A 27,114-nucleotide genomic window follows, 5' to 3' on the forward strand; every position below is an offset into this window, starting at 1 on the left:
GGGGTTACAGAAGGATCCCAAGCAAGACACTAGGAGATATCAGATATGCCTGCCTACTCCTAAGCAGATAGGGAAAAGTAGCTCAAACTACATTCACTCACTATCCTTAATACTTCATACAAACTTTTTGTCTCCCTCGACGATCATTTTGTTCTTGCATTCTTTGAAATCTCATATTTTTCTGAAACTGATTTAGAAAAAAAATTGGAAGCTAAACTATATAGTACATACTATATACACATCTATCATACAAAACGTATCCAATAAATAAAATACGTCCAAGTGAAATACTACATGATAATTGAACAATAATTAGTTCGCAATAGTTTTTTTGGTGTTCAATATTTGTTCTACATGTAATCAAGATTTGGCGACTACTATATGCTCGTGCCTGATCATACTAAATTGAAACAGTACAAAGATTAATTATTCAAGAAACCACAAGAAAACTAAACGGATGCTTTATAACAATAAGATGCCTAGAGAGACAAGAGCTGTCTCTACGCAGATGTTGTCCCCTACTCAATGCACAAAAATATCTGTCAACTTCATAACATTATATATAAATATTTTTTGCCCCTAGTATAAATATGCTATAGCACAGTACCCTTACGCATTTAATAATATATTACGCGTAATAATATAAAAGATCTATTGTCAGATAAGTGAGGACAACTATTTAGAGATGAATCAAGAATGGTTATTGAATTTCACGAGTTGTTGTTCCTAGGGCTGGATATTTTGATTTGATTAGTTATTTATGTAGATTTAATTTGAAAAATCCAGATATTTATAAATTTTCGAAATAAAATAAATAGTAAAAATTAATATTCACTAAAAATGAAAAAAATCATAATACTAAAATTTTAGATTTGGATATCCGTTACGCTCTGAAATATATACAGTTAGATATATATTTTTAATCAAATATATAATTTTTAAATGTATAGTTTTATATAATTATTATTTTAATATATAATTTTATTTATAACATTACTTATAAAAGTATTAAACTAAGAAAGAAATATAAATTCTTTATAAAATTACAGTTTTTTTAAAACTATATGTTCTATAAAAATTTAATTAATTTAAAATTTACGGAATATATAATTTCAATAATCTGTACATTTTTATTTCATATTATGTAAAGTATGTTTTTTGAAAATAATCTCATATAGTTTTTTTTTAGATATTGCTTGTACCGAATATAATATATAAGATATCCTTAAATATCCGTTAATGGTTACAAGTAACTGTTAACTTTTTAGATATTCGTATCAAAGTAAATACAAAATTTTGATATCTGTTAACTACTAATCAAATCACGAATATTTTAATTTATGGTAATATTCGCTAACCCCTGCTTGTTCGTTCAATGTACGTTCCGACCAGAGAGCGAGTTCTTAACGTTTATCGCTTCGTTTTGATACCCCACGTGATACACAGTCAACGCCTCCAGAAGCAAAGCAATGCTTTTCTTCTTTCTAGCATGTTACTACTATTTTATAACGTCAAGAGAAATAAGCAAAACATAAATATAAAATCTGAAAGGGGTAGAGAACATAACTGATGTAGCGGAAGCTTTTAGGGATAGAACTAGATCCGTTTATTCCAAGAATACACGAATCTAAGGTTTGTAAATACTCTTCACAGTGCTTAATTAAAAGCTCTTAAAGGTTGTGAATACTCTTCACAGTGGTTTATCAGAACCTCTTCTGGAAAACTCCTTTTATTAAATCATCATAAAACTGAATACAACCATAGGGTCTAAAAGACTATATATAAGAAAACTATAAAACCCTAAAACATTAAAATAATTATCAAAACCCTTAATTAAATAAATAATATATTTGGAAATATTCCAAATATTTATCTGCATCATTCTCTCCGGGTTGGAGAAGATTCGTCCTCGAATCTTGATCGTAGTCTTCGAATCCAAAACGTTTTCCAAGAAAAACTCTTCCTCGAATCTTCAATAGCATATTTTGCACGAATTTTGCACGGATCTGTTTGTAACTTGAATCTTCATAAATCCGTTTTTGCACAAAATTTGCACATAACAGATAATTAAGATTCTGCACAAAATCGTCATGAATACAATTTCGCCCTATTTTTGCACGAAAATCGTTCTGCAGAGACTTTACACAGATCTCGTCCCGTCCGAGTTTTGCACAAACTTCATCTTTATAGACAAAATCGACAACACAAATATCTTCTTCGATAAAGCTCTCCTCGTTTTCATCATCATCCAACTGCACATCTTGAGCTCGTGCTACTTCTCTTTTCTTTAATGCCTCATCGAATTTATTTAATGCCTTGCAGAAATCTTGTTCTAACTTCTTATTAATCTTGTTGAGATCTTGTTGAAACTTGTTGATATCTTCTTTAAGCTTTTCCAAGATCTCAACTATCTCAACTAGTTGTTGTTGTTGTAGATACATCTGCGATCAAGATAATAGAACCGTTTGGCTCTGATACCAACTGATGTAGCGGAAGCTTCTAGGGATAGAACTAGATCCGTTTATTCCAAGAATACACGAATCTAGGGTTTGTGAATACTCTTCACAGTGCTTAATTAAAAGCTCTTAAAGGTTGTGAATACTCTTCACAGTGGTTTATCAAACCTCTTCTGGAAAACTCCTTTTATTAAATCATCATAAAACTGAATATAACCATAGGGTCTAAAAGACTATATATAAGAAAACTATAAAACCCTAAAACATTAAAATAATTATCAAAACCCTTAATTAAATAAATAATATATTTGGAAATATTCCAAATATTTATCTGCATCAATAATGCATGCATTTTTAAAAAGATAAAAAAAAAAAAATTCACAAATACTATACTCAAAGATAAGGTCATCCACAGACTACACTTTTTTTAAGGAATTAGTTTGCGTCATCTTATAGGTTCGGAATACTATCAATTAAACAAAAATATATATTTTTCGATAAAAAGAAATGCGACTACATTCAACCGAATAAACATACGTACATGCAAAGTAAGATAAAAGAAATGAAATGAAGGCTGAATTTGGAAGGATTAGCGCATGAGATCCAAATAAGTGTATAGAGATTTACAAAAGCGCAAGATCTAATCTAAACAAATTTGCATGATCTAGCTAGAATATAATTTGATAAACAGCAAATCAATAAAATAAAAAGTATACATCGTACGCACATCCCAAAATTTTAATAAATGTAACAAAAATTACAAAGAGTCACGTACATGCATGTGCGTAAAAATTATAACAAAACTAACTAAAATATCTATTATATCATCTGCTATAAATTAATTAATACGACATTGCATTGTCCATCCACCTAAGCATGAACTGGAATTAGTCCCCTTCTTTGCTTAGTAATTTTTTTTTAAAATCAGCTTGGGTGCATGTATCGTCTTTAATTTGCCATTACGTCTTGATTATAACTTAAATCCCCAAAAGAACGTAGTATAGCACCGTTACAGGCAAAGCAACCAGCATTCCGAATATAACCCTGCAAAACAATATATATATATAGAGTTAAATTACAGAATGAAACATTTTAATAGTTTTGGGAATATAATATATCTTATAACTTGACGAGCAAAAAGAGTTTTGAAATGAAGTTTGTGAAAATATTTTTCTAAAAGAAGGTATTGATCATCATAAATAAATGTTTAGACTTTAGAGCAACTTTAGTTAGAGAAGGAGAGAAAAACAACTTACGCAGTGCTGAGAATATCAGGATGGACGTTATATTCCTTGGCGAAAACAAAAGGAACAATTCCTTGAGGAAGAGCAGCCTTCACAAATATATATATTTTTTCTTAATAAGTATATATGAAACTATTGAAAGAATGTCAAATTCACTACTATTAATTGTAATTTGTAAGTAAATTTAAATATATAAAATTAATGATTAACCTGAACGATAGCGATATGGAGGAGATTGCCTCGAAGACCAATTGCAATTGAGGTTGCTGCGATCACGGCTGGTCCGGTCAAGAACCTTACGGCCATCGCGAAGACTGCCACTGATTTTCCGCATGCTATTATCTTTGGTTGCAATGCCATAAATAGACCTGTATATCAACAACTATAATTAGTTAGCATAAAAACCCATATACGTCTCTTAACATTACGAAGAAAACTTCATACCAAGACTAAACATAGCCATGCCAAGACCAGCATCAGATAGTATCGCAATCGATCCACTCACTATGGTCGGCATCTTTATATTCCATCTGTCCCATAAAATCAACATCGAGGAAACAACGTATATATTATGTAAAGCCTTTTTCTCAGAAACAACATATATATTATGTAAAACGGGAGGGACCAAAATAATGCGCATAAATTTTAAAAAATTTTAAAAATAAACTATGAGTACTGTTATTTCTAAAATTTGGACTTACTTGTAGGAGACAAGGGACCAAGCAAGGCCAAAGAGACTAGAGTAAGTGTTAGGGTTTCGAATGAGTTTTCTCCAAACCATTATCAGTATTAATCTCGTCATCACGCTCGCCGGCGGCATCTGCTGTTTCCTTGGACCGCCGGGACCACCGTCTTCCACGTCACTACCTTTCTTCCCATTATAAGGTGACGAATTTACCCCCGACTTTCCCTCGTTATTACCGTCTTGGTCCGTCTCCACTTGCCCTTTTCTTCCCGGTGTCATGTTCTCTATCAGACTATGCATCGCTGTCATCATTAAGTTTTTGAGAATTAATATCTAACTAATATATTTTCCTAGATTATGATTGTTTACAATCGACGAAAATACGAACTTATATATGACTAATATAGTTCAGTTTGATATTGAAAACATTCAATGAACTAATCCAATCAGAATAGCAATTCGTGAAAATGATTTAGAAACAAAAAAAAAAGAACGAGTCTAGCTCCAAAAAAGTTCATTATAATTTTTTTTGTTTTGCTTTTGTTTATAAAATGATTTTCTTAAAAAGAAATCGAATAAATCATAGTTTATACACAAAATGTTGAAATTGTAACCAAAGGAACCAAAAAAAAAAATCAACGTTAATTTGCTTTTTCTTATTTTTGATAAAAAAATTAAAGATATAAAACGGGGAAACTAAAACCAAGAATGGGACTACACAATTCTACTAAACGTAAAAAGAATGAGTGGAAGATTAACCAACCTTTGTAAGCTAGGTTGTCTTGAGGAGGAAGGGAAGCTTTTGGGTCGGTGGATAAATCGGTGGAGGCACCTCTGGTCATAGCGTTCCTGGCGTTGGCTTCGGACACCGGAGAAGCACTCGAACTCCACACGAACATGTTCATTTCCTTGTTCTGTCCTCCTCCTGCTCCGCCACAACTTTCCTTTTTCTTTACTCCACTTGCTCCGCTCGTTGACCCCGTGAACATCGGGTTCGGTGGTGGGTACGATGGAACTGAGCCACATGTTTAAATATTACATTCTCATGCATACAAAAAGAACATCACAAGAAAAACAAATGATACTTTTCTGTAAATACTATAATTTCCTATCATATTTTGTTTCGTTACTAATATTTTTTTTTAAATACCATAAATCTTAGGTTTATGATGAGTTTCTAATAGTTTTCTGACCCCAAAGACAAAAAGCATACCATTATTGTTGTTATATAATTCACCACTAATGCTTTTCCCTCCTCTTGCTCCTTTCTTGGTCTTCAAAACTTCCTCATCAAAATTCGACGTTCTTGGCGTCACTCCTTTAGACGACTGAAGGGAGTAAACATCTCCACCCGGACCTGATCCAGCGCCGCCGTAGCTATTGGTGTAGCCGTGACGAGGGCTCGGAGCTTTGCTTGCGTTAAACATAGCGTAAAAATCTGTCTGGTTAAAGCTCGAAGCTCTCGGCGTCGGCCCTCGAGAAGATTGAACGGAGTAAATCTCCACACCGGTGAGATTTGAAGCTCGCGGCGTTATCATGGAGGAGTTAACTCCTCCAACGTGAGATTTATTGAACGATGAGATCATAGATGAGGCCGCGCTTGATCTTCGGACAACCACGTGGAGCTTCCCGTCGTCACCTATCTCCGCATCAGTCTAATTATTAAATTAAAAACACATATTTAGTTAATGTGAAGTACATGAAAAGGATGAGTTTGTATATTTATTTGAATATGCTAAAATAAAATATAGTAGTTGTATTTGACTTCTGGAAAAATAACTCAAACAAAGCTAATCAAGATTGTATTTTTTTTTTTGAATTAATCAAGATTGTATTAGACTTTCACATGTTTTACCAAATTACTACTCTGTAAATGCTACTTATACATTTATATCTAAAAAGTTTGAGTCAACTGTTTTTTTTTTTAATTAAGTTTGAGTAAATTGGTTGCTTAACTTTACGCAACATATAAAAAATAAGGCCTTTACTGTGGACATTCATACCTGGAGAGGTTCACGGCCATTGAGAGAGACAACATCAGAGTCAACTCGGAAAGAAGTGATGGAACCGGCCGTTTCCGGGAACTGATCTGAGATGAGAAGCTTAGCACCACGGAACTCAAACAAGAAGAGCATTAATGTATACCATATGATACTCTGAAGCACCACGACCTGCACCATTAGGTTACCGGAGAAGTCCCCGTACATCGCCCGGAGCAAAGGGATTCCCATTACCAACGTGTTTGGTAGTGTCGATAGGGAAAAGAGCGTTATCATCCATTCTAGACTTCCTCTGCGACTAAACGCCTGAAAATAATCGCCATAATACACATCAACATATATCCATTATACAAGTCCGGAAGTAAATTTCATTAATTCTCAAAGTTAGCTGACGAACCCAATACGGGTAACAACATTTTTATTGTGACAAATCCTGATTTTAATTCGGCATTTTCTGGAGAGAAGAGTTCTTTAAAGTCAATTATTGCTTATTGATTTGTCCAGAAAAAAATATACTTCTTCTTGTTTCATATTATAATTTTCTTACTAAAACACAGATAATTAAAGAATATTATTTAAAAATAGTAATATATAAATTACATTTAGTTAAGCCAGTTACAAAAAATATATATTATGATTGGTCATATATTATTCAATAAATACAAAGTTACATAGAAATATGAAATCCATTTATTTTTAAAACAAAAAATATTTCTAAAGAATTGTATTATGAAAGAAATAGTACAAGTTAAAGATCTAAAACTTCATCACCATTTGTTATCAGTTTATCACCAAATAAATATTACTTATCGTAAAAAGTCGATGTTTAGTTTCTATCATCACAATGACTACCAGTGAACTACAATCACGTAACTATCACCACTTGGTTTAAGATTTAAGATTTGCTTATAATTAAAAAAACTATAAAACATGATGCATATAAAGATTATTATTATTAATTTAGAGACTAGCCTGCCAAAGAAAGAGTGCGGAGAGGATGACGATTTTCTGAAGAGAATCAGCGGCAAGAAAATGGTAGTTCATGGCATACGGATCATTAGAGGAGATGAAATGAAAAGAGAGAAGTGGAACCGCGAAAACCGCAACGAACCGGTTTATACCGGAGCATTGGCTCGGTGTAAATATTCCCCACCACCGTACTGAACCGTAGGCTAGCATCATAGCTACGTATAGCGGCACCATCGCCGCTAATACGTCGTACATGTCTTTGCCGGTGATCATTTTGATTTTATTTCCGGTGAGTAGAGAGAGAATATATTAATTAAGATAGAGAGTGTGAGAGGTTTGCGTGGTACAAAGATATTTATGAAGGAGGAGGAAGTGTAGTTCATTGAGACGATATATTATTATTTTTTTGGGAAATCACCCAGAAAAATCACGAACTTTGTAGGAATTGCCAAAACAAACATGTACTCTTTCATTGACTTTTTAAGTTTACTAGAGCCGAGTCCGCGCTACGCGCGGATAATATGTTTAAATTTATTATTTCTGTACTTGTAATAAATAGGTGATTTTTTTTTATTTATATTTTATTCTTACAAAAATTGTATTTTTTCATTTTTACTGAATATTTTATATTTTCTGAAAATTAATAATATCATCTTCGACTTTTTTTTACCTTTTTAGCACAAAACCTTTTTAGTATAAATTAGGTTCCTAATTACTGAAAAATAGCACGTCAAACACAGTAAACATGAATTTTAAATAATGTTTGTGAAGTTTTTATTAAGTTTTTAAATAATGTTTACATTACTAAACAGTAATGTAAGTTGATGGTCTGGGTATTCGATATATTCTTTAATTTTTCTTTGAAGTTTAAATAATGTTTGTGAAGTTTTTGCAGAATATTTTAGATTATGTTGAGGTGATCAGTATTTTTTATTGTTTTGATTAGTTTAAAAAATATAACTTACATGGTTAGTAAATAATTGTTTTACATTTATATATTTTAGAACTTTTTTTCTTTTGATAATTGTTTGAAAGAAATTTCAACTTCATCCTATAGAATAATGGGACAATTTTAAATATGTGAGAAATTATTTCATTAGAACTTTATTTTAACTAATTATAACAGTCTAGCTAATTTTTTTTTTTTTTGGTCAAACTGTTAAGAGAATTTTAGTGTTTATATCAGACCAATATTTTGCCTAAACATACTTTTTCCTAGATTGAAGAACCTAATCAACTGGTTGAAATAAAAAAAATTAAAAAAATATGCTTAGACATAAGTTTTGTATTTCATTGGAAGATGAAGAAACAATAGAAGGATTTCTTTTTCTTATCATTAAAGTATATTACAGTGATTTATATGAACGTATAAGGAAGGGAACTACATTTGGATCTTGTAACTTTTTAAGTAACGACGCGTTTCTTTATGCTGTGATCGTATAATGTAATTACATAATTACTTATGTGTTTTGTTGTTTCTGTTTTTTCCTTGTATTTGATGAAAGTCTTGTTTGTAGACATGAAATGAATATTTGAATATGTTTTCCTGTTCCGACTTATGATGTTGATCTTATTTGGCACACACCATCAGCGCCATCCGGTAGCTTACTATGATGATTTGCAGAAGCTCTTGGTAAGGTGCTGGAACATGATTACAAAGATTCTGACCGAGGCAGACTCGATCCTAAGTTTTCTAACACTTCATGGAAGGAAACATCTGGTAGAAGATACTGGAAATCCAGTGCAATGTATAGAGGCAATATACCTGCACACGCACAACTTTGCCTTATGCTTCTGATGTTTTGCCAACGAATCAACTGCAAAAGAGAATTCCCTAAATTTAATCCAATTTCAAGAGCTGGAAGTAGTTGAGGTAGCTTCTTCATGGTATCCTATTGTTTATAATTCAGACTTTTGATCCTTGTAAAGAACCTGCAGGTTTTCTTGGAGATTATAGAGGTTAGAAATATACCAGATGTACATAAAGGAAAGATCTCAGTTGTGTTTGAAAACCCCAGCCTGATTCTCTTTTCGAAGCTGAGCAGATGCCATTGTATAGGTTTTAGGACCAGTGTTCTTTTGTCTTGTAGAGGAGCTGAATCAAACTGGAGGAAATTTTGCTCCTCTCTTTATCTCTACAATTGCTGCAAAGTTTCCATACCAGTAGCAATAGTTTGGTGCAACACTGTCACCACATTCTTTTCCTGTTACCATCAAAAGTTTTGAGAGATCAATGATTTAATCCACAGTTATGGAAAGATAGATGGACCAATCTTACCTTCGATAGAGCCTTGAGCAATCGAGATGAACATACATACCTGCCACTAATTAAAACCTTCCATGGGAAGCTGATGGACTCTTGATATGATATCGAGTCCTTTGTTGTCATTGAATTGAGCTTTCCAAATGTATACCGCCACCTCGTGGAGATAACCCACATCGATCATGGGGATCAGACCATAGTAAATCACAATTGGCCCTTAGTTTGGCACCTAGACATAGTTCAAATAGATGACCAATAAGATATTCTTTTACTCTTTCAGAAAACAACCTAATACTAATTTGGAAGTTAGCACTTGATTCTTAAGAGAGCTCAAGGAGAGAGACACCCATCAACAACTCAGAACTCTTCAAATCCAATCAGAACTAAGGACTTGGGCAGAAAAAAGAGAAGATCATACCTCCTGTAGCCAATCCAAGTTCCGGATATTATCAAGTGTATTTAGAGAAAGTGAAAGGCCTCTAAGCAAACATAAAATCTGTAATTGATAAAAACTGATGAAGTAAAATCGTGTCTTTGAAAACTACGTCTGAAATACCAGCTTAAAAGAAGAGCTCAAAGCTTACTCTTCTTAAGGGCAGTAAGAGGAAGATAATCAAAAAGGTCTAGGTATTTGCATTCCCATACTTCCTGAAACATCATCATCAAAACCATAGCCCAAGCAGAGAAGCAAAACACACATCAAACAGGGTAATGCCTTTTTTGATTAGTTAGGAATCTACAGTATGCTCGCTGAGAGTCAAAAGTAAGAAGACATGAGTAAGCTTACCTTGAGTAATCTGCCGGCTCTTGAGATTCTCTTGTAGAGTGCAAAACTGAGAAAAGTCTGAGCAATTTTCAAATACACATCAATGATCCATGACACATAGAGAACATAAATTTTCAATCTTTGTGATAGCAGTGACAGCTAAATACGAAATAATGACTAAGGAGATCCATACCTGTTGGAGAAGCATTGATTTTCCAGTGGAGAACAGAGATTTTCCGATCGATTTCATGGTCCCGGATATAGCTGCTATAAAGAAGGTTTTTTATTTAAGTGTAGAGGTAGCTATTTATATAAGAGAAGGAGGTGGAACGAAACACTTAAAAATAGCTTTAAGATCATCATTGATTGAGAATGTAACTGAAAAAAAAATTAGACATTGGAGAAGATGAAGTGAAAAAATCAGGGAAGAGACTCTCGACACTTGAAACAGGTTTGTCGGCATGGAATGGAGTGGGCCGGATGGAAATTTTAATAAAACCAACACAGAAGCCCATTCTAAGTGACCCGCGGTGACATGGCGATTTTAAACTTTCTGATTGGTCTGAATTTCCAATCTGACGTGGACAGTCTATCTAAGGCTTATATTTCCCTTTTAATACTTGTTTGATTAAGAAAATTACGATTGACTGACCAGATTAGCACACCGTTAACAGAGAGTTATGACAGTGTTAACTCACCGTTAATTATTGTCGTTTAACGAAATGACGTCGTTTCATGTAGATCTTTGTTAAGACAAAACCTCAAAACGACGTCGTTAGTTTAATTAAAATTGTTTTTGGTTGGGCTCGAACCCATGCCCTCGGGGTTGTAGGTAGAGGTTTTTGCCACTGGGCTGGTGGACTTTTTGGAATACTACTCTACTTATTTCTCTTTATTGATTAAAAGATGTGGATGTTTTATTTAAGACAAAATCTCAAGACGACATCGTTTTATTTAATTAAAAGGATTTCGATTTTAAAAAATTTCTATTTAAATCTTCCAAAATCTTTATTTTTTCTTTAAATTTCGATTTTTTTTTTTAAATTGATTTTTTAAGCTAGATTTTGAAAAAAAAAATTAAAAATTGAAAACTTTGGAAGATTTTTTTTTAAGAAAAAATAATTATTTTTTCTTAAAAAATAAAAATCTTCCACAATTTTCAATTTTTTTTAAAAAAAAAATTGATTTCCTAAAAAAAAATAAAAGTCTTCCAAAGTTTTCAATGTTTTTAAAAAAAAATTGATTTAAATCTTCCCAAATTTTCATTTTAAAAAATCGTTTTTTTAAAAAATATATCTATTTTTAAAGCTAGATTTAGATTTTTTTAAAAAAAAAATTGAAAACTTTTTAAGATTTTTATTTTCTTAAATAAAAAATAAAATTTTATTTTTCGAAGCCAATATAAAGAACTTTGTTCGTCAATCTATTGTAAAGTCCACTAGCTCAATGGCAAAAACCTGTTCCATTAAACACCAGTGCACGGGTTTGATCCTCAATGGAAACACATTTTTTTAATAACATTTCTAATTGAAACTACGTCGTTTCATCTCCTTGTCTAACAACGTTTTAACGTCATCTAAATTATCTGTTATCTCTATTAACGGTATGCTAATCTGGTAAGTCAATCGTAACGTTCTTAATAAACTGAAAAAGTCAATGAAAGTTCAGGATTTTATTGGCCAGCCAATATGTCCAGGTTTGTTTTGGCAATTCCTGCAAAGTTCGTGTTCTTTTTAGCCGATTTCCCTTATTTTTTTTGAACATGAGACGATATTATTTAAGTTATTTGTTTTAATTATACAATTTTATAGTAAAATAATGAGATTCGTGTTCAGATAAACGATCGTTTGACACTTGAATGTCATTAAGCAAAATATAGACCAAGATTTGCTTTCGTTTTTTTTTGTGCGAAGTTGGTCAAAATTCCAGATTAAATCATAGGAAAAAAGTAATAGGTCCTTGCTAAAAAAATAGTAATACGTCCAGGATATTATAGCATGATAGTATTATTTTGTTCTCGGTAATATGCGAATTTATAGAATTAATTTAGGTAATGTATTCCATGAGATCACTAAATAATCAAAGTATAGTAAATTTTTAACATATAAATTTTGCATCTTAAAGATGTTATCTTTTAATTAGCAAAAAAAATGTTTTCTTTTTCTTTTCTGCAAGAAGCCATGAAGAAGCAGGGAATCTTGTCTTGGGATGAGGAAGATTGGTTTCCCTTCTGTCTTCGTGGTCTATAAGTATTTGAAGTCAAATTAAATGTTCTGGAGATTATATTCACACAAATGTTAGATTCTAAATATATAAGTTGGATATTTAGGATCCACTTGTACGTGTAACACCACCTCTCTCAGTTTTTACATACAAATTTCATTATATAAGTATGGAATATGGTAGTGTACTATAGAGTATAAATATTTTATATGGAATATATAAAAGTTAAACCGATTGTGTGTAAGCTATTGACACGGCGAAGGTTGATCAATGCACATGGGTTGATGGCATCTAACAACACTTTCTGAGCGATCTGCGCTTCCTGTATAGACATTACTTTTAATCAGGAAGAAAACCATTGGAGATCTGATTTTTGGTTAGAAAGATATTAATTTGATTTTAGACCTTTGTAGTTTCGTAAAGGGAATTTACATGTTAGCTGGTCTAAGATAATATTTTCTCATTTGGAATCTTAATGATTTTTATTAGTTATGATCAACGACATTGGCAATTGGACCGGATGAATAATTATCATCCTTCCTTCCATAAGTTAATTGTCGTATTTTCATACTGCGTCGACGTATTCATCACGCTGCTTTCATTGGCCTGAATATAACCAGAATATATTCAAAATATTTATATTCTAAGCGTATAAAAATATAATCGAAATTAATAAATGAAACCTTAACTAGATCTTGACCCGTGCGACCGTCGCACGGGTATTTATTTTATGTTTTTAATTTTTTGTTTGTATTAAATGATATATTTGTAATATTTGATCATAAATTTAGATCGAAAACTAATTTTTTGCAGTTATTAAAAAAATTAAAATTTTAATAAAATATTCTTATATAAATTCAATCATCATAACTAAAATAGTATAGGTGTGGATTATAATGCTTTCAAATTCCAAATATTTGGAATTTTTATTAATATAAATTTGTTAAGAAAATAATCTCACTTGGTATTTAATTTTAAATTTTATTTTGGGTGTACTAAATGTTATATTTGTAAATGTAATCATATTAAATTAAGTAATTTAATAATTTTGTGTTTAACGTAAAATGTATCACCGATACTGGAGATCACCTAAATAAATTTAACATTTATATGATTAGATGTATCAATGTATGTGTAAGATATATAGCAAACAAAGTTTTCGAATGATAAGTATGATGCATTAGTTATAAAATTAGTTATAAAATTTGTAAGAAAAAAAAATAATTTTTAGATTTTTAACAAATTTGTGACGTATAAAAATTAAGATTAAAATTTGTAAGAAAATGAAATGTAATATAATAAATATTTGATCTAACTGCCAATTTATTATAAATGGGTTTATGTGTTCAATAATTTTCATATTGGATTTTGACAATTAGTTTTATAATTACTGTAGACTGATGAAAAAGTCAATGGAAAATAATTTTTCGAAAATAAATAAAGTGATTATGTTTCTATATCTTGTAGTAGGATGCGCGTTCGGATGTCCATTCGGGGTTGATTCAGGTCTCTTTGGGTTTTAGGTTTTCGGGATGAAAGGTCTTAGCCTCATTCGGGTATTTAATTTCGGTTCATATTCTTGTTCAGATAACTCATTTAAATTGTTTAAAAAACCTTAAAAATCTTAAAATATAAAGTAAAAAATATATATAAAAATTAAATTTGAATAATGTATGCCAAAAACTTAAACTTAATATAAAAATTGATTTGGTTCGAATATTAAAAGATAGTGATGGCACAATAATTTTCCTACCATACCATATGCAATTTTTATTCATTAAATGTGATAAATTTAGAATTAGGAAATGTATTTATTAAACTGAAAATACAGCAATTAATAAAAATATAAATAATTTCGAAATTAATTTAATAGATTAGGAAAGTTAAATTTTATATTTGGACAACACATTAACTCAACTGAAAAAGACAAACATTTAAATAAGTAACTTAATTAATATTAGGACATCACATTAACTCATATGAAAAAAACAAACATTAAAATTGGTAACTTATTTAATTCTTAGTGGCATAAGTGGCATAGTAGTGTAAATAACTTTGAAAACTTAGAGACAATTTATATGTGTATTTCTCTTTTAATAATATAGATAGATTAATCTCTCAGCCAAAAACTTGTGTATATATATAAAGATCATACGTTATGAAAAAAGGACAAGGTCTTACTCAGTTCAAAAAGAAAAGACAAGGTCCTACTTAATGAAAGGGAAAAACGCCATTTAAATCCTAAACTTTCAAAAATAAGCTAAAAAGCTCCAACTTCTAAACAAGCTAAATAAATCCTAAACTTTTTAAAAATTTCCAAAATAATCATAAACTTCCATTGACTCAGCCTTTTTAACTATATCGAAGTCAAACGTTAAATAAACATAAGCGTCTGTTAAATAGTAAAACGGTGCATTTTGATGACTCATTAAAATTAAGAACTATGCTCTGAGGCGTGAGCCCTATTTCCCATAACCAACTAAATCCGAAAAAATTCCAGTGATTACAGAAAGAAAGTAGGTGAAGATCTTTGGAACTTGAAAATATTAATGACGTAGAGGAATAAGCTTGTAACGAGACGAGCTAAAACGCACCGTGAAGATAGACATGATCAAAGGAGCGTGAGCATGAGCAAGAGCTTTATTCATCATGTCGTGTGGCATGAGAGGAACATGCCTATGTCTCAGAAAACGTCAACAACCGAAGCCGGGGTTATTGCTCATGTCGATCCTCTGGTTCGTGATCGTCTCATCTCCATTCCGCCATCTTCGCAAACATCCCCTTCTTTACTGCAGGTTTTCTATCGCATCCCACCTCCTGTTCCATAAATGTTTTCTCTATTTTATAATTGCTTTCTCTGTTTCCATTTCGTTCTTGATGTAATAAGTGGATGTCCACAAACTTGGTCGAGAGAAACGTTTGATGGCATGTTCTAGTTGCTTAGACACAGCCAAAACAAAACCACATGGGGAAATCCAACAGCTGAAAGGGAACCAAAGAGGCCAAGGGGTCGGCCAAGGCTTCAATATGCAGTATAATTTGCTTTCTAAGTTTCATTTTTTCTTGTTTTTACTTATTCTTGCAATTTTTGTTGGAGAAACCAACACAAGGACTTTCCCATGGTTTTTCTCAAGAACAATCACAAGCTTGATCAAGTGTTCTATTGGTATAGTGACTCACGGTCTTCATCTCTTTTGTTACGTCACGAATCTAAATTCCTTTGTATTTTGTTGTGTCATGAGTATTTTGTTATGTAATAGTACACAATCCTTAAACCCTTTTGTTATGTACTGCTTCAAAACTCTTATGTCAAATGTTCCTTGTTATTAGTGGTTCCTTGTTATTAGTGGTTCTAAACTCCATGCTTTGTGATGGTTCACAATCCTTACCTTGTCGTTTTGTCAAAACCAAAAGACCATTATAAGATAATCAGCAACATGGTCGAGAAAAACACACAAATTTGTACAGAATTACCATGAACAACAGCCTAAGCATCATCAGCAATTGAAGTTCACTTTTACAATCTCAGCACATATACGTTTGTTGGGAAATTCAAGAGTCTTATCTGAACATATGGTGAAAAAGAAATATTTCTGCTATTAGAGACTGCAGTCCATTTGTTCAAAAAAAAAAAGACTGCAGTCCACGAAGAAGAAAGGAGGAAACTCTTAATTTTAATGAGTCACTAAAACTCACCGTTTTACTAATTAACAGATGTTTTACGTCTAATTAACGTTGACTTCGATATGATTAAAAAGGCTGAGTCAACAGAAGTTTAGGATTAATTTGAGAAAAATTTGAAAATTCAAGATTTATTTGGCTTACTTAAAAATTGAAGTTTTTTTGGTTTAGTTTTGAAAGTTCGGGATTTAAATGGTGTTTTCCCCCTTAATAAAATCACCTAATGAGTACAAATTTTTGACAAAAATATAGAACAAGATTTTAGCGAAAAGGCCTAGATGAGAACCGAAGATAAAAACAATAGTTCGTATTGTACTATAGCCCAAAATAAGTCCTTCGTTTTTTATTGGGCTCTAATTCTTTTTATTGGGCTTTGATTCTAGAAGAACGTTTTAGTGAAGATAATTTGTCAAAGATTTAAACTTTGATAGCAGAAATCTTCCTACCGGCCACTTCACCACTTTGTGCTCATTTTCTATCAATCTTAGTTGAATTGACAGAACATTATCATAAACATTATGTTTTTCATTATCCAATCTGCTACAAGAGCATTTAGAATAGTGTTTAACATATGTAAATACTTTTCAAATGCTCTCTACACAATAGAAAAAAATTTAAAACTTTTAATAGAACATTTGCATTTAAAATTATAAAAATAAAAATAATTTAGTATGATTTATTTATTTATTTAATAATGTTACAAATTATATTTATATATATAATTAAATTTATATTTTAAAACAAAAGTAAATTAAAAATAAAATAATTTTAAATTTTTAGAAGAATAAATTTTACATTTAAAATATAAGTGTATATATTATTAAATATGATATATTATTGTCAATATAAATATAAAAAATATAAAATATATTATAAATATAAATACATTTCTAGTATTTAAAAATAAACAAATTAAATATCATATATTAATTTTATATAATAGTTTTCTAAATAAATCATCTACCAATCACTTTATTAAAAATATTTAGAAGAGCATACTGTTTATGTAGCATATTGTACTGGTACTGCTTTGTGAGTCTGTGACTACTAATATATTCAGAATTTCATTTTTCCTCTAAGCTAAATAAAATCCATATATTTTTGGGACAGAAGCCGTTATACATTCGGCTTATGCGGTGTACGTCTGAAACTGATATAAAAACGATCTGGCTTATATTAAGAGTAATATATAAAGAATGAAGAAAGTGATTAGAAGTCTAGAACTAAGTACATTAGAGCACTTAAGATCATAATAACACCTGACATAATATGCAGTGTGCAGAGACTTAGCGATGCTTAGGAGATGTGGCTTATATATGTCGTGGACTACGGAAGCTCCGGTGAAAAGGGAAACAACGATGAAGACTAGGTATAGACAATGCCAGTGAGAAGGGAAACAGCGATGACGACTATAGACAATGCCAGAGACGGAGTTCTCGTCTTGTTCATTCTTTTTGGGCTCTGCTTTCAGCTAAAGATCGGTGATGGAAAGCTCTTGGCCAATCAAGCCTTTTGCTTATCACACAAATAAAGATATCTAAATATCAAAGTGCATATATATATCAACACAATCTTTGCAAAAAAGAAAACATTTACATCAAAAGAAAAGGGGAGAAAGATCAGGAGAGGTGGGCGCAACAAAACTAAGAGCCCACAACTATGCTTACATCCCACGGGCCATACATACATCAATACCAACTACAAACATGTCGGGAAACTCAAACCAAACAAAAGTCACACAACCGGTTTAACTCAAAAAGTTATCAGCCGGTTCTAGCCGATTTACTTTACCGGTAATACCAATATTACCGGTAACTTCAAATTCGAGTGATATAGAGTCACAGCGAATGCTCCAATACATATAAACCATCTCCGACAGCAAATGTTTACCAAGTTTTGCCTGAAGATGTTTGTTGTAGATCGTGCTTGTACGTTCCTTGCGCAGCACGAAGCTTTAGATGAGAAAACTAAAACTACGTGGTTTTCTCAATAGTATTGCCTTATATATCGGACCCTAGACAGAACTCATGCTCCTTCTCCTCTTGACAGAGTTGACCTTATCGAGCCTCCACTCGCCTCTGAGCCTGGCGATGAAGTTGTCCGCTTTCGCGTTAACGTCCGGGCTTGGACAGAACCCGCCGCCACTATTCACGGCGACGTTGCTTTCCTCTCGGGCATCAGATCGTGTGAGTTCTAGACCCCAGCCTAGATCGATCACTTCTCGCTCAGGTGAGCTACATCTGGAGCTCTGATTACTCCTTATCATCGCGAAATCACCACTCACCACGAACTTCAGCGGTGGCACCCTAAACGGAGGCGGCGGAGGCGGAGGTGGTGTGGTTTGAGTTAATTGGTAGCTGCTCTCTTCGTTTAAATTTGTCTGTTTAGCAGGACGCGGAGGTCTACTCGATTTCACACTCCGTGGTGGTGTCTGAGGATCCGTTTGGATCTTCCTCGGCGGTGGAGGCGGAGGCGGCGCCGGAATGGAGTGAATCTTTTTGCTCTTAGCTCCTTTCTTAAACAATCCGTAGAACACTGACTGTGGCGAACGTAGCGGAGGCGGTGGTGGAGGTGGCGGTGGTATAGACGATTGATATTGCGGTGGTTCCATCTCCACCACCACCGGAGATTCTCTTCTCTCTTTTCTCTTTTGTTTCTTCTTCCTCTTTCCTTGATTATACAGAGAAGCGAACACCATTTTAATCTCTTTAGCCGCATTGCTCTTTCTTCGCTGAAGTGTCCTCGGCGGCGGCGGTGGCGGCGGAGGTGGTGACGGCGGTGGTCGAAGCGTTCGCTTAAATCTGGTAGAGTCAGAACTAGTCTCACTGCGTTTCGACCTTTCTTGCGTATCTGTCTTTCTAACGGAACGATGAGTCCTTCGAAGAGGTGGAGGATTAGGCGGCGGTGGTGCCGGTGGTTGTTGCGACGGCGTTACAACGACCTTATCAACCGTTATTTCCTTAGCCTCAGATTCTTCGATTTCAGTTTTAGAAAGACTCCGAAACTGTTCCTCAATCACCACCGTTGATTCTTCCGATCGGTACTTGTCGATTTCGAAATCGTCGTAGAACCGGAACCGGCGATCAACAGTCTCCCTGAAAACTCCATTCCTCAGATCAGGATACGAGCTACTACTACGCCTCAACGGTAAACCCCCGGTAACCGGTAACCTACTCAAGCTCTCGTAGATCTTGAGCCTATCAGCGTCGTACACGTCATCACCGACGGTTTCGCCTATCATAGCTCCTTGTCCTTGTTCTTCACCTATCAACGATCCGTCGTCGTTTCGTCTGGCGAGTACGCCGCAGATGATCGCGAAAAGTACAAGAACCACGTTGATCGAGTCCCATCCTCTCTTCACCGAAGCTGGCTGAAGAATCTGAGATGTGACGGAGAGAAAGGGAGGGACGACGAAGGTCGTAAACAGAAGAAATACAGCCGCTGAGAGGACTCCGATCATCGCAGGAACTAGCATCGTCGGAATCGGTGATCGCCGGCGAGTATAGGTTGTAGATTCAAATTGCGGCCAGATTAGCGGCGGTTGATCGCCGTTAATCTCCATAGTTTTGGATTGAGAGAGTGTGTGAGAGACTTGTCGATTCTATTACAAGACGATAATAATGAGTAACCGTATTTATAGTGCCTTTTTGTACAGTGTCGATATTAATTAAGTACGTTATTTTAAAAATTTAAAATATGATTATGATTATAGTCATACGGACACGGAAATGAATTGTTGTCATGGTATTGAATAATGTCCCGCCAAAGACCCTGTTAAGATATTATTAGGCTTAATTTTAAATCATTGAATTGGAAAAGTCGTCGAATTGATATTCATAATTAAACTTTCTTCTGTCAACAATACAAAAAGAAAAAAAAAAGAAATCGTTTCTTTAAAGGATAAAAATTGACTAAAAGACAATAGTTTTTTTTTTATAAAAAGAAAAAGAAATACAAATCTAAAAAAATTGCATAGTAGATAAAGACTTGCTAGGTAAACAAGCTCTGGGAATTCTTCAGAATCCCAATTCGTTATTAGCCAAGATACATAAGGGAAGGTACAACACGACATCTGGAAATCCATCCACACAGGTAAAGACTTGATACACAAGAAAGCTCGAGTGTTGGATTGCGGATGGAGCTCAGACAAACGTGTGGAATGATAATTTTGATAGCAGTTATCAAGAGGATAGGGAATTTGTAAGGATTGATTGAATTGCTCTGGAGGAGATGGAAAACATATTATTTCAGGTGGCGAAAATTACATAGGTAAAGTCAAGCTTGGAAGAAGAAGCTAAGGGATTTTTATATATGCTTCAACAAATGTGGATTAAGGATTGACATCATGTTTAGTTTAAGGGTGATTGCGGTGAGCTTAGGAGTGTTAAGAAATTAGCAAAGAAGATCAAGACAAGTTTGAATCTAAGCTAGGCGTGGGGAGGAAGTAACTGATGACGAGGCACAACTCACGTGACTTATTGGGATTGAAGGACCACAAGACTAGCTGTTGAGGTTTAGTCTGTTAAAGCATATTTTGTCGGCTTCTCTGCAGGAAGTTAACGTTATGCATCTTTAATGGGTCGTACGGATGGAGTGTGGCCAGCTGGAGCATCCGAAGAGCTTTAGGTCAAGTGTGAGTGAGTATATATATGTGTCTTAGTTGAGAGAGATAGATAAGAGCAGAAAAGAGAGCATTTTTCAAAGTGTAAACTTGTGAGTGTTCTTTGAGTTTGTGAGCTACATTAGAATCAAGATAGGTACTGCAAAGACCTTGAGATTCAAATACACTTGTAAACTCTGATCTAGTGGATTCCGGGAGACAGTTCCCGGCCCAGACTAACACCCTCGTTAACGGGTGTAACTGGGTTAACAATCGCTTGTGTCTTGCTCTGTTATTTCTTCTTCTTAAATCTGTTTTATTACTCTGTTCTTGAACTCTGTTTTCATAAACTCTGTTTCTTCAAGGAAGCGAGTAAAGTTGGAGTCTTGGTGAGTGTGTGTTGCAACAGGAAGGCTAAAGGAGACACCTTTAGGTGGTAGTTTCTTCACATATTGGTATCAGAGCTCAGGTTCTGAGCTTTGGTCTCTGTACGAGATCATGTCATCACCAAGAATCGAGATCGAGAAGTTCGATGGCCATGGAGATTACATGTTATGGAAAGACAAACTCTTGGCACAGATGGATCTTCAAGGGCTGAGCAAAGCTTTAGAAGAGTCTGATAAAGTCAAGGAGAAGGTTCGAGATCCGGATGAAACACCGGAAGAGAAGAAGGTAGCTGAAGAAAAGGAAGAAGCTTTAGCTGAGAAAATCAAAAAGGCCAGAAGTACCATCATCCTGAGCGTCACAAACAGAGTTCTGAGGAAGATACGAAAGGAAGAAACCGCTGCAGGGATGCTTAAGGCGTTAGACATGCTGTACCTCGCCAAAGCTCTCCCAAATCGTTTCTATCTTAAGCAGAAGCTCTATGGGTTCAAGATGTCTGACAGTCTGTCCATTGAGAGCAACATCGATGAGTTTCTACATCTTATAACAGATCTAGAGAACATTGATGTTCAAGTACCCGATGAAGACCAAGCTATATTGCTACTCATGTCTCTACCAAGACAGTTTGACCAACTAAGAGACACACTGAGATACGGCACAGGAAGAACAACTCTCACTTTGGATGAAGTTGTTGCTGCAATATACGCAAAGGAGCTTGAAAATGGTTCAAACTCAAAGGGGTCTAAAGGTGAAGCAGAAAGTTTATATGCTAGAGAGAAAGGGGAACAGCGTGGAAGGTCAGACAATCGAGACAGGAACTCAAGGTCCAAGTCACGTTCAAAGTCACGTGGAAGAAAGGTGTGCTGGTCGTGTGGTGAAGAAGGACACTTCAAGGGGTCTTGTCCAAACAAAGGCAAGTCTCAAAACAAACCAAAACACCAAGGGAGCAGCAACAGAGGAGAGGCTGCAATGGTAAAAGATAACAAGAACGAAGCTGCAGGTTTATATGTTCTGGAAGCTCTTTATTCAACGGATATAAATCTCGAGAATGAATGGGTATTGGACACAGGCTGCAGTTACCATATGACGTACAAGAAGGAGTGGTTTGAAACACTAAGGGACGTCAGTGGAGGGTCAGTACGCATGGGGAACAAGACAACTTCAAAGGTCAGAGGTATAGGAACTGTAAGGATCAAAAACGAAGACGGTTCAGTGTTTCTATTAACTGGAGTCAGATACATTCCAGAGATGGATCGAAATCTGCTCTCAGTGGGAACAATGGAGGAACTTGGATACAATTTTGAATCAAAAGAAGGCATCTTGAGTATCCATAAAGATAACAAGATTGTCTTAAAGGGAAAGAGACATGACAAACTGTATTTGCTACAAGGAAAACCTGAAGTTGGTCAGTCTTATGCTACTGAGAAGAAGGCTGATGACACAATCTTGTGGCATCGGAGGCTAGGACACATGAGCCAGAAAAATCTCAGTTTATTGGTAAAGAAGCGACTACTGGATAGGAAGAAGGTTTCAGTGTTTGATATGTGTGAAGACTGCGTGTATGGGAAGGCAAAAAGGGTCAGTTTCTCAGTTGCAACTCATGATACTAAAGATAAGCTTGATTATGTCCACTCAGACTTGTGGGGAGCACCGAGTGTTCCATTCTCTCTTGGGAAGTGTCAGTACTTCATCTCGTTTATAGATGACTTCACGAGGAAGACATGGGTCTATTTCTTGAAACATAAGGATGAAGCATTCAGCACTTTTGTAGAGTGGTGCAACATGATTGAAAACCAAGCGGATAAGAAGGTGAAAGTTCTAAGAACTGACAACGGTCTTGAGTTCTGCAACACAAGATTTGATAACTTCTGCAAGGAGAAAGGCATTATAAGACACAGGACTTGTGCTTACACTCCCCAACAAAACGGAGTAGCTGAAAGGATGAACCGCACTATACTAGAGAAAGTCAGGAGCATGCTAAGTGATTCAGGCTTACCTAGAAAGTTTTGGGCAGAAGCTACACAGACTGCAGTTACACTGATCAACAAGACACCATCGTCTGCAATCAAGTTTGAAATTCCAGACAAGAAGTGGACTGGAAGAGCACCAGTATACATCTATTTGAGAAGGTTCGGCTGTGTCTGTTTCATTCATACAAGTGATGGGAAACTCAGTCCAAGGGCCAAGAAGGCAGTGCTACTTGGATATCCTCCAGGAGTTAAGGGCTACAAAGTTTGGTTACTGGAAGAGAAGAAGTGTCAGATAAGCAGAAACGTAATCTTCCAAGAAAATGCTGTCTATAAAGATGTCATTAAGAAGGGGAAACAAAAGGAAGGAGAACACTATGAATCTGCAGAAGTTACATTTGACATAGATCTCGGAGAAGCAGGTGATATCAGTTCAGGTGGAGATATGCAGAGTGATACTGAAGTCGCAGAACAGGGTCAACAGGATGTTGAGGATCAAGGAGACGATGAACAGAATGCAGATTATGATCACGACTCAGAACACGATCATGATCAGGAAGACGAGACCAGCGACTCACCTGAGAGCTATCACCTAGTCAGAGACAGAGAACGCAGAACAGTCAGAGCCACTAAGAGGTTTGATATTGAGGGCTATTACAGTGAAGACACTGATGACGAAGAATACTGTTTTGATGCTGAGTCATTGATCACCACAGTAGATGGTGACTTCAAAGAACCAACGAGTTACAAAGAAACTAGAGAGGATAAAGACTGGGAGTTCTGGAGTGAAGGTATGGATGAAGAGATGGAATCTCATAAAACAAACCACACATGGGATGTAGTTAACAGACCGAAGGGACAACGCGTGATTGGTTGCAAGTGGGTTTACAAAAAGAAGAGTGGTATCCCTGGAGTTGAAAGACCAAGACACAAATCACTCCTTGTTGCAAAAGGTTATGCTCAGAGAGAGGGAATAGACTACACATAGATCTTCTCACCAGTAGTAAGACACGTATCTATAAGGATTCTTCTTACTATTGTGGTTGAGGAAGATCTAGAGCTAGAGCAGCTTGATGTAAAAACAGCTTTCCTTCACGAAGAGCTAGATGAAAAGATCTACATGGAGATACCTGAAGGTTATGAAGGTCAGTTCAAGAAGGGTCAAGTCTGCTTACTGAGAAAAGCCTTATACGGCTTAAAACAGGCACCAAGAAGATGGAATCAGAAGTTCGATGGGTTCATGGCTGAACTTAACTTTGTAAGAAGTTACAGAGACAGTTGTGTGTATGTCAAGACGTGTGAAGATGGCGCGAAAGTCTATCTTCTGATCTATGTCGACGACATGTTGGTGGCTGCAAAGGACAAGAAGTTAGTTCTGGAGTTGAAGAAGCAACTCAGTATGAAGTTTGAAATGAAGGATCTCGGTCCGGCTAAGAAGATTCTTGGGATTGAGATTAGGAGAGATAGAGCGAATGGGAAGCTATGGTTGTCACAGAAGGGTTACATGGAGAAAGTCCTAGAGACTTACAAGATGGAGCAATCCAAAGATGTTGTAACACCTCTGGGTGCCCATATGAAGTTTCGCTCTGCTACAAAGGAACAGCTGCAAAAGGATGAAGAGTACATGAAAACAGTTCCATATGCAAATGCAGTTGGAAGCTTGATGTACTCCATGATCTGTACAAGACCAGATTTGGCATATCATGTGGGTATCATCAGTAGGTTCATGGGAAACCCTATCAAGGATCATTGGTTAGGAGTTAAATGGATCTTGCGGTACATTAGAGGCTCTATGAAGATAAAGCTCTGTTACAGGAAAGGGTCCGATTTTGTGCTGAAAGGTTACTGCGACTCAGACTATGCGGCTGATCGTGATAAGAGAAGATCAATCAGTGGAGTAGTATTTACTCTTGGTGGAAACACCATAAGCTGGAGATCAAGGCTACATAAAGTGGTGACACTCTCCACTACTGAAGCAGAATACTTGGCGATGAATGATGCAGGAAAGGAAGCTCTGTGGCTTAAAGGTCTGCTAATGGATTTTGGATATGAACAGAAGTGTGTGGAGATCTTCTGTGACTCTCAGAGCGCGATTGCTCTATCCAAAAATAACGTGTACCATGAAAGAACAAAACACGTTGACACCAAGTATCACAAGATCAGAGAGATCATTGAGAAGGGTCTCTTGAAGGTGACGAAGATATCTACACTGATCAACCCTGCAGATATCTTTACGAAGATTGTACCAGTCAGTAAGTTCAAAGCTGCAATGGACTTACTGAGGGTCAGAACTGAGTAATCGAACTCAGGCTCCGGGAACTGGAATCCAAGAAACTAGATACTAAGGATCTATCTCTAACTCTCGGGTATAAGCGTCTACTTCAGTGTTGTTGATCTGTCTTCACTAGGTGGAGATTTGTTAAGAAATTAGCAAAGAAGATCAAGACAAGTTTGAATCTAAGCTAGGCGTGGGGAGGAAGTAACTGATGACGAGGCACAACTCACGTGACTTATTGGGATTGAAGGACCACAAGAACTAGCTGTTGAGGCTTAGTCTGTTAAAGCATATTTTGTCGGCTTCTCTGCAGGAAGTTAACGTTATGCATCTTTAATGGGTCGTACGGATGGAGCGTGGCCAGCTGGAGCATCCGAAGAGCTTTAGGTCAAGTGTGAGTGTGTATATATATGTGTCTTAGTTGAGAGAGATAGATAAGAGCAGAAAAGAGAGCATTTTTCAAAGTGTAAACTTGTGAGTGTTCTTTGAGTTTGTGAGCTACATTAGAATCAAGATAGGTACTGCAAAGACCTTGAGATTCAAATATACTTGTAAACTCTGATCTAGTGGATTCCGGGAGACAGTTCCCGGCCCAGACTAACACCCTCGTTAACGGGTGTAACTGGGTTAACAATCGCTTGTGTCTTGCTCTGTTATTTCTTCTTCTTAAATCTGTTTTATTACTCTGTTCTTGAACTCTGTTTTCATAAACTCTGTTTCTTCAAGGAAACGAGTAAAGTTGGAGTCTTGGTGAGTTTTTGTTGCAACAGGAAGGCTAAAGGAGACACCTTTAGGTGGTAGTTTCTTCACAACGAGGATAGTAAACAAGAGTGAACAGAACATAGATCTTGGGAATTTGGTTTTTGATCTAAGACATTGGACGTCTTTATTACCTTGTGTTCTTTGGATAATGTCCGTTGATGTGGTGTCGAAGAAGTGTATTGATTTACCGAGTCTTTCTTATTGTTTTAATATACCACCGATTTGGCTAATTGTATTTCTCTTCTACTGATTAATAAAGTAGTTGATAAAAAAAATCTAAAAAATGGTTTCACATCATGTGATAATGGCCTTAAAATAAAAGATTGGTATGATATTTTCTCGTAGACTTCCTATTAGATTTTCAATAGTGTTTTTACATAGTCTAATTAATCGAATTTGTAGTATGGTCTAATAATATAACAGTTAGTCAAATGATTCAGTGACAAAAAAAAGTCAAATGATTAATAGATTAAATTCCATTTCAATGTTTTGTAAGAGGATGTTGCCATCAAGGCCCGTCTTGGATAACCCTTGATTACAAGCAACGTCGAGGAAAAAAAATTGCTCACCAAACGTAAAACAATCATGCAAGTAATGCATAATCGAACATATGTTGACATATCAACATTGTTTAACAAGATTTATAAAACACGTTTACCACGAGATTTTACTATGGCTTCTAAATGAGTACATACTCAAAGTAAGACTTCAACTTTTTTACCTCAGAATTATATACCTAATTTTTTTTTAACTCTCGTTGATTATGCTATTATAACAAATAAAAAATATTACATAGACGATTTTACAACCAAAATTTTACTGTCTTATGAGAATATATA

At 34.9% G+C, this 27,114-nt stretch overlaps 2 protein-coding genes and 1 long non-coding RNA gene across 5 annotated transcripts; all 3 read right to left on the bottom strand.

Annotated features, from left to right (window-relative positions):
- Window positions 1-3,152: 3,152 nt before the first annotated feature.
- Window positions 3,153-7,679, bottom strand: LOC108834243 (auxin efflux carrier component 2). Its single transcript, XM_018607586.2, has 9 exons — window positions 7,358-7,679; window positions 6,389-6,691; window positions 5,599-6,040; window positions 5,149-5,400; window positions 4,402-4,687; window positions 4,145-4,230; window positions 3,911-4,068; window positions 3,713-3,789; window positions 3,153-3,500 (listed from the first exon to the last, which is right to left on the bottom strand). Exons 1-9 carry the CDS (start codon window positions 7,625-7,627, stop codon window positions 3,434-3,436), a joined length of 1,941 nt encoding a protein of 646 aa, XP_018463088.1. The 5' UTR covers window positions 7,628-7,679; the 3' UTR covers window positions 3,153-3,433.
- A 1,148-nt stretch (window positions 7,680-8,827) lies between these two features.
- LOC108834244 (uncharacterized) lies at window positions 8,828-10,808 on the bottom strand. Of its 3 annotated transcripts, XR_008937980.1 has the most exons (7): window positions 10,577-10,808; window positions 10,405-10,461; window positions 10,202-10,265; window positions 10,036-10,113; window positions 9,673-9,846; window positions 9,327-9,558; window positions 8,828-9,171 (listed from the first exon to the last, which is right to left on the bottom strand). It is a non-coding gene; the product is annotated as an uncharacterized LOC108834244 (long non-coding RNA). The 3 variants fall into 3 exon arrangements; XR_008937979.1 differs by having other exon boundaries at window positions 8,828-9,558; XR_008937981.1 differs by having other exon boundaries at window positions 8,828-9,558; window positions 9,633-9,846.
- A 7,017-nt stretch (window positions 10,809-17,825) lies between these two features.
- On the bottom strand, window positions 17,826-19,947 carry LOC108839804 (uncharacterized). Its single transcript, XM_018612577.2, has one exon. The coding sequence runs from the start codon at window positions 19,847-19,849 to the stop codon at window positions 18,302-18,304; it is 1,548 nt and encodes a 515-aa protein (XP_018468079.1). The 5' UTR covers window positions 19,850-19,947; the 3' UTR covers window positions 17,826-18,301.
- Between the last annotated feature and the right edge of the window lie 7,167 nt (window positions 19,948-27,114).

Source organism: Raphanus sativus, chromosome 2, assembly GCF_000801105.2.
Source record: "Raphanus sativus cultivar WK10039 chromosome 2, ASM80110v3, whole genome shotgun sequence".
In the NCBI taxonomy this organism is placed as follows: Eukaryota; Viridiplantae; Streptophyta; class Magnoliopsida; order Brassicales; family Brassicaceae; genus Raphanus; species Raphanus sativus.